Raw genomic sequence first — 12884 nt, forward strand, 5'->3', positions numbered from 1 at the left:
ACCTTGACTACCCCTATTATGAGTATGATTAAAACAAGATGGTAGTGGAAACATTGAGAAGTGTAAAATTTTGTATATAAAATTTTGAACATGTACATCAAGTGTTTCACAATATAACGGGTAAGGCATACTGTCACCGCATATAGAACAGGGTAAGAATATCTGCACTCGACACCTCAAGTGTCGTATGACATGTAATCCACGAAGTATATGTAAACATTTTTTTCACACAAATATCTATACTTACCGCCCGACCTGCCATAAGACTCGGCCCATAGTAGGCGCAGGGTTGGCGAAATGAGTCGGCATATGGTGTAAAATGGCCACTTTACATGCCTCTTAAATGCTACGGCCGTCACCGTCGGCCCAGCGTCTGAATCGAGCCAGCCCTCGATTGTTCAGTAAAATGCCATCCTCGGCCAGCATGCGGCAATTAGTCGGCTTGATATCAAAAATTATTCCCTTCCACCACATACAACATAAACTCAATTATTTATTGCATAGTGTGCAGAAGAGGTAAACATAAGTACATATTTTTATTAGGTAATAGTATACATTTGTTACGAATATCAATTATATCTACTTTTATAATTACTACTGACACTTTAGCTATGAAAATATTGATAAATAAGCTATTAAAGGGATAATCGGGAAATTTACAAACTTTGTCAACCATATAGAACATACCAGATTTTGAATCAATTAGCTGTTTCAACAAAACACACTTCCCATCATTTAAACAAAAACAATTATCATACTTATAATTAGTAAATCTAATAACATCTCGCTAAGTGACGTTCAATCTATTATCAACTAAAATTGATTCTAATTCCGATACACGTTTCGCTACATGATTTAAATGAAAATTTTTAGAATGTAACATTCGCTTTAGTTTCTGCATAAAGTTTTCAAACGGAAATGCACTAACATTAGATAAATTTCCATAATTCATTGCATCATCACAAATGTGAATTAAAGAATGCACATTATAAATTATAAATTCTAGGCCATAAATAATCCCCGCCTCTTGTACAAATTGGATCAACAACGCTCTAGCTATGTCATTCCAAGATTTTGTATTTGCACTTGGTGATAATAATATAAACATTGCTGCTTGAAGTTTTAAAAAGTTTTTAAATTTATCGGCAGGGAGAATTTTTCCTAAAACAGCAATTCCAGTATATAACAAAAATAATCTAAATTCTGTAGCCTTAAAATGGGCTAACTCGGCCAACGCTCTAGGTTTACGTTGAAAACTTTTTGGTATGAAAGGTCTAAGTTGAAGTAAATTCCGTGAACATTTTAAGACAACGAAAGAACTTAATCTGTGTGGTAGTTTACCTTTGACCCATTTGGAAAGTAATTTTCTTGTAACGCCCAAAAAAACAAGGTGCATGTGATCGAGGACAACTTGAGAAATTAATCCTACAGACAGTCTAGAAAGCTCAGTATTATGAGTATGGTGATCTGGGTCCACTTGACTTCGAAAACCTTCATCGGTCCTATTTTCACAATTTAATCCCCTAAGTATAACCCTTCCAAGCCATTCGCCTTCTTGCACACAACGCTCACAAGAATTGTAACTATTGTGTTGTTTGCAACCTTTAACAAAAGAGCGTGCAGGCGCATCTAAAATCAAACAAGAAATTTTGAAATCATATGTGACCGAACCAAAACTTATACCAAAATTTTCTAACTAATGCTTCGTCAACAAATTTCTTTAAAAATATTGTATCGGTAGGTTTTGACATACCGCAAAATATACCTATAATGAAAGGAGGAGACATTTTTGCTTGATTTAATATACCTAATATTGGCCAAAATGATTTAGTACTACTATTGCTGATCGGAACTCCATCAATTCCAACGGAAATCGACAAAATCCGCCTCCTAGTATCTGCCTGCATTTTAGCTACGATTGGAAAGTTACAATAAGTCAAATCTTGATTTAGAAGTCTAGTAATTCCACCTCGAATACCAAAATAAACGAACTCTCCACCCCCAATTTTTTCTACTTTAATACTACGAGGTGTTTTCATTAAAGTTCGTGGATCTAAAGGCAAAATGTTATTTACATGAGGATTTAAAATACTAATCAGATCTCTTACAGATGTGTGAGTAACATTGTGGGTTGTTGCCCACACTCGAAGACTATCTGGTAAAGATAAGCTTGGTGGATTTCTACGGTGCCTTTCTATTTCACTATTATCAATAATTTCAATTTGTACATCTTCAGCTATGTTTGAATCTTCATCTACTAGTATATCTACATTAGCGTTACCTAACAATACTTTTGGAGTCGGACCTATTTTTAACGGACGAGATCTTATTAACTCAATTAGTTTGGTGGCTTCATTCAGTCGTCGCCGTCTTTCCGTCCTGGATGATTTTGAGTTCATATTGTGAGATTGCGCTGGCGACGAATTTCCCTGCCGCCGTCTCTATCAGATGCGTTTTTCAACCAATTAATAATCGCCTGCTTGATCTTAGAATCTGTCGATGTTTCGAATCCCTCGTTAGCTCTAACCGATCCTAAAATGGTAAAGGAATCATTGTTAAATGAAATGAGAACAGATTGAAACAATAAAAAAGTTTGTATGTATCCTTACTAATAATAACTTTGTATATATCCGAGTTTTTGATGCCACAAACAGCTTTGGATCCCTTTCCAGTGAAGCTTACCTCCTCTGCAAATTTTTTGGTAAAAATTTCTCTCAAAATACTTGACGTGACTGCTGATATATTGTGACCACCGTGTAGGCTAAGGGATTCAACCTGAAAAGTCATAAATTGTATTTAAGAGTTGTAACTGTTTTGAATTATTTATTATGCAAGGTTAAATTTTACCATCGATTCCTTATTCTGGTCGTTGACTAGCCAGTTGTTGAGCAAGGCAAGATCCTCCTTGTTATTAAGAGGCAGCGCCGGCGCACCCACCAAAGTCGCGGCTGTTTTGCGTTGAGTTGTTCCTAGGCTGCTCAACTTTACTTTGTTACTGATTAGAATAAGCTTCTCAATAACAATTTGTTGGAATCCTAAATATGTACAGAGGTTAGGTTATACAGATCCTTAAATTATTATGGAATAATTTTATTTTTAATTACATACTCCTATTTTCTTCTTGGAACTCAGTTAGCAGGTGAGTAATTGTTTTTGTTTCACCACTTTCAATTCCAGCAATATCCGGGTTGTGGGTTGTTGTTGATTCCAGTCGTCGCAGCACGTTATCCTCTACAAAATATTCTTCGACTTGGCTATTCTCTTGACGGTCACATGTTTTCTCTGGATTCTCTAAATAAAATTAATTAAAATTATGTCTATTAGCATATTATTTCATACAATTTTAATTAACTAAAGAAGATACTTGTATAGCGTGTATATATTTAGTAGTAGTTAATGCTAATAATGCCACAAAAATATCTTAATTACAAGATTTTACATACCATTATTATTGACTGCAACTAATTGGAACTGGGATTTTGATGAACTTGAAATTGGCGAGGTCACTTGGTTACTTTCAAATGTTCCTGACTCATCACTGGAACTGTTTGGTGTGGGATACTTAACTAACGGCTTCCGCGTTTTAATTTTCTGCTTTTCCTTCACTAGTTTTTTTCTGTCGTTGACGTCGACTGTCCGCTGCATCGATGACTGACGGTTCAAGATTTGAAGTCTCTTCAGCCCTTATGGATGCCTCTCTGGCCTGTAGAAAGATTTCTGTAAATTTGAATGATTCAGTTAGTTATTAATATAATGAATTTAAAAATTTAATTTTGTAAGAAATTTTCCTTACCATATTCACCCAACACCCTGCAGGAGCAAATTAACCAATCGGAAGAAGGGGCACTATGGTTTGTCAACAATTTTGCTAATTTCTCCCCCCTCACTTTTGCTGGTGGATATCTGCACAATTGTTCTTGATTATTTTGACCTTCGCTTAATGATGGCAAAATCCATGTTGAAGAGATGACGTCAACAGCATTTTGCTCGTCCAGAAATACCACAACGACTAATTTTACCATATTTCAAGAGAAAATTAAAAAATAAATCGACTGCACCGACTGAGTATAATGGCGGACTGGCTGAGAGAGAGCATGGTGAGGAGGCAAAGTGTGGCTGGCGCTGCGACTCGACCGGTCTGCGCATACCCCGTCGTACCGTGGGCCGGAGCTTGCCCGTACGTAAAAAGATGCAGTTTCTGCAATCTAATTACCCTCGGCACAAGCGAGTGGCCCATCCACGTCGTTAAGTCGGTTGATAGCCTGAAAAAATGCCTCAACGCCGACTGAAAAAAGACGGCCGGCAAATCATCGGGCTAGCTGCGGCAAAAACCCCAACTCTCTGCCGACCTTGCCAACCCTTTTCAGAAGGTTTTAAGAGCCTATCTGGCAGATCGGGCGCTGTGCATTCTAATATTCAGATTCATGCTAAAAATCGGCCAAGTTACAAATTAACTCCTATCAGGAATTCGTAATTGCATGAATCTCAATTATCGATGTGGCATTATTTCCAACTCGGTTGTGATTTTACTCAACTAAAATGCAAAACTTCACCCGCAATAATAATAAATAAAAAAATCCCATAATTTAAAATATCTAAATACACAAATAATACCTCATTTTTATTTACCAGTGCAAACAATAAATTATTGATTTCTATATTCTTAAAGTAGATTCAATCCACAGACAGCTTTTTTACCTAATTTTAACCTTCAATCTATGTATGTATGTATGTACTTTGTAGGGTGGTTTGACAGAGTCAGCCCAGCTGCGTTAGCAAGTTATTGCTTATTGCAGACTCCCTATCTATACAGTATACCGTGGCTGTAGTAACTCAGGGTTTCACCTCAGTAGCTATAATAGTTCGGATCCCCCAACTAACTACCAAGGTTAGAGAAACCATCTTTGCGCAGTGGCAGTATCGTAAACGATGAGGTTTTACCGAGTTGCGATTATTGCTAGTTGAAAACTTTAACCTTCAATCTAATTATTCACTAAAGAAAATTAAAATCTGCAACGAATCAGAAATTACACAATTCTTCTCTTCTCCATTTCAGAACAAACATCCCTAACTTCCCATGTTTCGATTCGACATGGAAATCTAAACTTTCCTTCAAGAAATATTTCCTACCACAAAATTCACACTCGTGCGATTTCTCTCTATTCTTGTTAAATTCGGCAGCCTCATGTCTTTCCACATGATCCTTCAATTTACGCATTGTGGCAAAGCATTTTTTGCACATTTTGCACTCAAATTTCGCGTGCGACTTCTCGTGTTGATTTCGCATGCTGTCAAAGCGGAACGTTTTACCACAGATCTTGCACGGGTAGGAAACTTCAGGATGGGTCGACACCATGTGAGAGAGCTGGGCACAATTGTCGGGGAAAGTTTGTGGGCAGTGATCACATTTAAAGGGACACGCTTCCTTGCGCTGACGGCCTATAGGACAAATTAATTAATCCTTCCGCCAAATTTCAAATTATTCTGTGGCGGGGTTTTCAAAATTCGACTTTCCCATTCCACCAAATTAAATATTGACCTACCGATTTCTTCCTTTCGACACAACTTTTCATCCCGCTTATCAAGTTCAAGTTTCCCCTCGCAACCGTGCACATCGATGAGATGCTTGTCCAAAATATATATGAACCTGAACCGCTTGTCGCAGAGATTGCAGGCATGCCTGTGGCATGCATTGACATGGATTACCGCATTGATGTTACTGCAAAAAGAGGAGGCAACTTTCATAATCTTTTTTCCCAACGAACATTCTCATTTAAATTAAATGATCTAAATATGTAAGTACTTACCTCCTCGCATCACCCTTTATGACGAATTTCTTCCCGCAGTTGGGGCACGTAAAATCAGACAATTTTTCTGCGGCGGTAACACTCCCGTTATTGTCCGGCGCTTGCGATTCCTTGACAGGACCTGAATTATCGCCCGTTTCCCCGTCGTCGTCCTCCACCTCGGCATGAGATCTTTTCCTTGCAAAAGCCTCCTTTCCATTTTCTCGGATAGGGCCGCCAGTCAAGATTTGGCATTGTGGAGGAGGATTTGTCGGAAGTGTCACCTATGCAATATAAAAATTACGGGCCAGACAGTTCCCAATTTTGTTCTGGGTAATCCACTTTCTGCAATTTCACATGACCAGCTTCTAATCTAATTTATTCTTTACCTGTGACTGATGGTCAAATTGTTCCTGGTGGCTGGTGGTCGGTGCATCGTAAAATTTTGAATAATCCGAAATATCTGCGAGTGCGGCAGAAAAGTGAGCACTTTCTCCATCGATGGCTTCCAAAGGTGAAATTATATCGTGTGGAATTACTCCTTCGTCCTCGTCAGCTTCAATTTTAATCCCATATTCGATCTCTAATTCACCATTATCTTGCGAAATTGTGGAATCTTCCTCAATTTCTAAGACGTATTGCTCCGAGGATTTCACGTTCTGACTACTAACCTCTGGCAAGTCGTGTGATGTGGGTTTTTCTGTAACAAAAAGCACATAAAATTATCAATGAAGTACTAATTAAATCTCCTTAATTTCCGCTTTTTATTGGAAATTTGCAAAATCATTTCTAATTTTTGCACGAATAAATATTCAAACTGACTCATTTAATGCTGTAGCTGTAATATCTGTACAAATTTTCTATTCTACCCTCTCAATATTTTTCATTGTTAAATTTATTTAGAAAAACAATAATTCGCAAATTTGCAAATATCTTACGTGGTGGTGGAAAGTGTGTCCATTTCGCTAACTCCGCTACCATTCCTTCCAGAGAGGTGACACGTTTCAGCAATTCGTTCACTAATTCAGCCACCAAGGCGGATTAATAATTTCTAAAATAATTCCCATGAATTAATTCCTACCCAGAAGAAAATACAGCTGCAGAATTTGACAATAATAATATTGACACGACACGGATTCTGCTTCACTCCGCTGCTCATATTCTCTTGGGAAAGGTGAAACTCTTCAGCCTGCGTATAAATAACTGCATTCTTATCTCATGATTCTCAAAAAAGATTGAATTATACTACTCGCAAAAAGTAAGCTTCCCAATCTGTTCTGATTTACGAACACTCTTTTCCCAATTTGCGTCTACTAGCCGGATGTATTTATTCATATGTAAAAAAAAATAAAAATATAGGATGTTAGCTGCATAAGTGCCAATTTTAAATAAAAAAACGCTCATGTGTCGAAACCTTAAAGTAAAAATTTTATGACCGTCTCCTAAAAATAGAGATGTATGAATGAAGGGAATTTTCCAATGTAATAACACATGACTATTTAAAGATTTCACAGCAGGAAATTATTTCCTGGATACACAACGTACAATATTTATTAAAGAGATAGATTTTATTCGTTAAATTCAACCAATCCGATATCGTACGCAAATAAAAATCCTCATAAAATTTATTCAAGAAGACAAACACCATTATGAACTTCTTTAAAGTGACGGCTAAATTTACTACTATTATACTCTTTCTTACAAATGGGACAAATGTGAAACATATATCCGTCTACAAATTTTGTAAAATCACGATGATCCGCCAGCCAATGGGCTATGCGATCTTTGTTCCCAGAAAATGTTCGAGGACAATAAAAACAACGACGAACAAAAATTACATTACTTTTAACCTTTACGTTACTTTTACCAGTTCTATCAGAATGTTTCGTCACCATGTGAGAATCGAGGCCACATTTATCGCGAAAAGATAGCGGGCAGTGGGAACACGTCAAACGGATCCTGTCTTTGTGACGACGGCCTGAAACAAAATTAGTTATTTATCAATCTTTCAGCCAAATGCATATTTATCAAATTCTACAGTGATAGTGTCTCGTTGGTAGTGTTCTCACGCCAAAATATATATTTTAGCACCTCGTCGTCGAAAGGAAATAGAAGGCTAAATAATTTCAAGGGGAGCGGAACCATGTGGATAATTCACTTATCGAAAGGTTTAGATTAGTTGGCAAGATGGTCTCTTCGCTTACCAAGTTCAATTGTACTTTTTGAAGACGATCCCACATTGCCCGCGCTTCCCTGGCGAGGTCTCTTTCCTTGAAATGTCCCCTTGTCTCGTACTGGGCCGCCCGTTAAGACCAGCGTGGGAGGATTTGAGGGAGGTGTCACCTAAAAAATGATAAGCCATAAATTGTCTATTTCTGCCACACTTTTTCCAATTTAACAGCCCTTGCTATACATATTTAGTATATTTACACTGCGTTAAGTATGTAATACTCGCGAATTAATTGTTTACCTTTGGGGTCGCTGGACCGAAAACTTTTGAATAATCCGAAATATCTTCCAGAGCTACGGAACAGTGAGCACTTTCTCCATCGATTGCTTCCAGAGGTGAAATTACGCCTTCATCCATGTCAGCTTCAATTTTAATCCCATATTCGATCTCTAATTCTCTATTATTTTTGGAAATTGTCGAGTCTCCAAATTCTGGAATGCATTCCGAAGGATTTCACATTCTGACGGGTAACCATTGTAGAGTCGTTTAGTGTAAATTTTTCTGGAATTAAAAATAATATGCCAAATATTAAAAATTAATTTATATATTAACAAGTCCCATAAATATATTAAATTTAGAAATTTAATTGCATCGAGAGTTTGCATACTAAAAAACGAAATCAACAATTACCCATTTTCGTATCTTTTTTAATTCGCAAACTAATTCTTTGCCATAAGAAATAATTTCTGAAACTGCCTTATTTAACGTTGCAGTCCTAGTCCCGATATCCAATTATTATATACTAATATTTATCATTTCTCAAATAATTTGGGAAATTGGAAAAAAATAAAATACACATTTTTTTTCCCACAAAAACCATACCTGGTATTGGGAAGTGTGTCCATTTTGCCATCTCTGCCACCATTTCTTCCAAAGAGGTGACACGTTTTAATAATTCATTAACTAACTCAGCCACCATGACGGAATAATAATTACTAAAATTGATTCCCTCAGAAACAGATAATTCTTGCCCAGAAAAAAACAGCTGCAGAGTAGATTGGCAATAATAATATTGACACGATATTATGTATTCTGCTTCACTCCGCTGCTCACAATTCTACTCTTCAGCCAGGGTAAAAGACAACCTGCTCAGTAACAGGCTTTTTCTATTTTTTCCCAGCACGTCAACTAGCTGGATGTGTATGTGAAAGGTATATTTTAGCAGACACGCATATGTTAAATAAAAAGAGCTCGTGTCCTTACAAGATAGGAGGAGGTGTCCAAAAAACTTTATGACCGTCTCCCAAATTTAGGTATAGGGCACGCATACCGTTTTCTGAAATTTCGAAAACTTTTTGAAATATCGAGGTTTAAGTGTACGACGCCAATTAATTACTAAATACCACCGTAAATAATTTGGGTGAATGATAGAGAAAAACTGGCGACATGGTTATATCCACAGGTGGAATAGCTACAACTTTTGTTGAAATTTTTTTCCATACAATGCCTCGCTGAGGCACGAAAATTCAAAATGTCGATTTTCGGATCATTTCATTCAGAAAAGCATGTCGAAGTTTTGACTTTTCGTCGATATTCTCAACGGAATCATATTCCTGAGGGGTATGCAGAGGGCCCTCGTCAGGACCTTCTTTTCGAAATATGGCTTCCCTAAGGCGCCACGCTCGAATCTTTGAAAAGTTTCACAATTTCATCTGCTAATTTCCAACCAAAGCCACAGCCAAGTTGTTACATTTTTGCGATTAAAATAAAGCAGGACCGTCTCGGGGATGGCTTTACACAGATTTCCCCTCTTTTCAACTTTTTCCAAATCGGCCTGGTTTTGAGTTATCACGGGATATCTCAAATTCTAGAATTAATGTGTATAATCGTGAATATAACATATTTAGTGTGAAAAACAACCTGTTTTTCCGCGGTTTTACCGCACAACTTGTTACGTTCCTACAAATGTAAATCGCATGATTTTATATGTATGTAAATATAATCTGTACTTATATGTTGACAATGAAAACTATATGTTAATATCGACTTTTTCTACCATATTATGCACCGCTTTATATAAAATACGAGGCGAAAGTTGAGTGGTCGCCCACCTACATATTCCATGCTAAAATTCTTTAACGGGTGATGGATGGAAGTGGATTTATATTCCTACTTTCAATTGTCATAATTCTGCGGTAAATTAAGCATTTTTTGATAATTTTTTCAAAAGGCGCACCAAGTCATTTAAATGATTTGATCCACCAAATCGAACACTTTCATGGTGGTAAATATTCCCCTCGCTCATTTTTATGCCAACAAGAGGAAGGAATTTGCCATCTAATTATTAGTCAGCCTTTGTATGTATGAGAAAATCGTTAATTATGAAACATATTATATCGATATATGATCGAGTTTTGCAGCAAACTAATAAACCGGTAATAGGAGTCCCCATTTAAATAAAACATAAATTGAAAAAGTAAAAACTGACTACATACTTTATTCTATGAGATTTATAACTAAGAGCCGAGTTTTCTTAAAATATTTCTCATATTGCTTGAGAAATTTTATTTCAGCAAATTTTCACAGAGCCAATGCTCCATTTAATTATTTTAATCTATAAAATAATTTCGGTATAAATTGTATTTATCAATCCGAATAGATAAATAACGAATTCTACGTATCCACAAATAATCGTCACTTTGTTGAACTCGAATGACAGGCCGATGTGGTTGATAATTTAACATTAAATAAAATACGTGTTTAGGTTGAACTGGGAGAAAGTGAGTAAAACATGGGTATGTGTAGTAATTTCCCCTCAAGTTTGAAGTGAGTGCACCATTTGGCCTTACTACGAATACCTCAGCTACGATGCATAAATCAAAGTGAGAGAGTGTGAGTATCCTGCAATTTTTACCCGAGTTTGTCACTTTGTCATCGGGCTGACGCTCGCTTAACTTGCTTCGGATAACCATGGACACCAATTCCCGGAACCATAAGGTGTGAATTTTCACGCTTACATATACCTGATCCAACCGGATCTCATTACACCGATATCTAAGATTATCTGCTAGGCATTGTTTTTGTAAAGTGATTATTTTAGAAATGGGTTGTCCCTGCATTTGTACAGATTTGCAACGCGGTGTCAAACTTATGGCAGTTATCACCTTGGTAATATCATTATATAAAGGATTTATTCATTTTTTAGATTTCGCTATAGAAAAAAAGTAAAATCCTCCTCATTTCCAGCTATTTAATGGAATATGTTGCATAACCGTAACGTCAGGATTGCTCTTCCTGGTGTTCTTATCTTTCCAACCAACTGTTACAAATCCCGGAAAGCAATTCTTTCTGGGTGGTATTGCAACTTCTTATACCGTTAATTTATTTAAAAATTCAACTATAGTTTCTTCCGTGGTAATTTGCAGATGTTACATTCATTAATTATGAAACTGCTGGTCTGGAAGTCATAATCCGCAAGTTTGGGGTGACTGCGTGGATTATGTTTTTCATCATGATTCTCTTCGACTTTGCTGTGCATTATGCTACAGCTGCTCTCTTACTAAATGCGGCGGAAAAGGTAAACAAATAGCTGAATTATTAACTCTTTACTTACTAATTTTATTACATTTTGTAAATAAATATATATAATAGAGAAACAAATACTTGTGCAAAATATGGATTGGATTACAGTATATTATCTTACTTGACGAAGTTATCGTCTGGTTGATCTTGTACGTGTTCGAGTTCCCAGATTCATTCGGACTAAACGCATCACTCCCACTAATGTCATTTCTGGCAGTCACACTCGTTGAAATATGTGTCGTCGCAGGGTTCCTCAAGCAACTTGACACTGAAGAACAAAACATCTTGCAAAATTCCATAGCAATGGTTGAAACTGTGGAAAGGTTAATCTAATAATGTCTTATAAACAACACTTGGAAAATTTACTAATGGTTTACTAATAATTCTATATACGGAAAACCTGTGGAATAACATTGTACCTGTAATGAAGACAATAATTATAAACACTGTCCAAAATACGGGAAATTATATCATTTCTTGTGACTAGTTATAAGACATTGCTCTGTATATAGTCAACCATTTATTTTTGTTTGTGCAATATTTTGGAATCTATATAATTTTGAATTATATAGCAAGCAAAATAATAATTTCTATACCCAGTAAATTAAAAGCGAATTAAATTATTAATACAGAAAATATATTAATACTATATCTGATTAGATTATTTACTTATTTCTTAGTAATTCTAAATCATGACTCAACATCACCATTTTTATGAAAACAATACATATTTCTTAGATCCGCTAATTTTTTTAACCTAGTTTAAAGGTCAATTTATTCGAATTAGTGCATCAACATTAAACGAATAGTAAATTTGGCACATAACCCAAGCATTACCAAGGGTGTTGTAATTTCCATGAAGTTACTGCCAAACTTAATTTTCATCGAGGAACAAGATTTTACCTTTCTGCCTAGCCATCTTCTATTTCTCTTATCTACCTTCGTATCCAGCAGAATTTTAAGTGACCAATTCTTCACAAATTTGTTAATACAGCTTTTAGACCATTTGCTAACCAAGCCGGCAAACGACCCAACGAGTAAAATTGTTAGTATTGTTAGTAGGAAGGATAAGGGAAATACAAGGTACCCCATGTTTGTAAAGAATTCTGAACCCATCGATACAGTGATATTTGTGGAGAGTATATTAACTAGGACGAGGAGGAGAAGTAGAATCGGCAGAACCCAATTTCTGAAACACGTATTAATTTGCACTACCAATACTTGCAGTTGTTGATTAACTTGTAAAATTTCGATCATTCGCTTTATCACGACTTGTGGTTGGTTGGATGCTCTAAAACCAGAATAAAGACAAAAAAATATACAGTCAGAGTTGACGAGGTTCTAAA

General features: G+C 36.2%; 1 protein-coding gene and 1 non-coding gene across 6 annotated transcripts; one reads left to right on the top strand and one right to left on the bottom strand.

Annotated features, from left to right (window-relative positions):
• Window positions 1-480: 480 nt before the first annotated feature.
• On the bottom strand, window positions 481-9099 carry LOC110862661 (zinc finger protein 80). Of its 5 annotated transcripts, XM_035845748.1 has the most exons (15): window positions 8839-9099; window positions 8257-8517; window positions 7991-8129; window positions 7654-7764; window positions 6868-6975; window positions 6725-6805; window positions 6176-6486; window positions 5808-6070; window positions 5544-5719; window positions 3794-5439; window positions 3444-3717; window positions 3109-3291; window positions 2848-3035; window positions 2610-2775; window positions 481-2532 (listed from the first exon to the last, which is right to left on the bottom strand). In XM_035845748.1, the coding sequence occupies exons 6-10, from the start codon at window positions 6765-6767 to the stop codon at window positions 5021-5023; spliced, it is 1212 nt and encodes a 403-aa protein (XP_035701641.1). In that variant the 5' UTR covers window positions 6768-6805; window positions 6868-6975; window positions 7654-7764; window positions 7991-8129; window positions 8257-8517; window positions 8839-9099; the 3' UTR covers window positions 481-2532; window positions 2610-2775; window positions 2848-3035; window positions 3109-3291; window positions 3444-3717; window positions 3794-5020. The 5 variants fall into 5 exon arrangements, with proteins under 5 accessions (XP_035701641.1, XP_035701640.1, XP_021967567.1 ...); XM_035845747.1 differs by having other exon boundaries at window positions 6868-7764; XM_022111875.2 differs by having other exon boundaries at window positions 6725-6975; window positions 8839-9098.
• Window positions 4901-5029, top strand: LOC118433629. Its single transcript, XR_004833477.1, has one exon. It is a non-coding gene; the product is annotated as a U4 spliceosomal RNA (small nuclear RNA).
• Window positions 9100-12884: the final 3785 nt, after the last annotated feature.

Source organism: Folsomia candida, unplaced genomic scaffold, assembly GCF_002217175.1.
Source record: "Folsomia candida strain VU population unplaced genomic scaffold, ASM221717v1 Fcan01_Sc064, whole genome shotgun sequence".
Classification (NCBI taxonomy): domain Eukaryota; kingdom Metazoa; phylum Arthropoda; class Collembola; order Entomobryomorpha; family Isotomidae; genus Folsomia; species Folsomia candida.

Bases quoted from the DNA above. Each gene is read 5' to 3' on its own strand.
- LOC110862661 (XM_035845748.1), bottom strand. From the start codon at position 6,767: ATGGTAGCGGAGTTAGCGAAATGGACACACTTTCCACCACCAC. The intron at 5,720-5,807 runs GTAAGTACTTAC...CTCTTTTTGCAG, and splicing joins ATAAAGGGTGATGCGAGGAG to TAACATCAATGCGGTAATCC. The intron at 5,440-5,543 runs GTAGGTCAATAT...TTTGTCCTATAG, and splicing joins GTGTCGAAAGGAAGAAATCG to GCCGTCAGCGCAAGGAAGCG.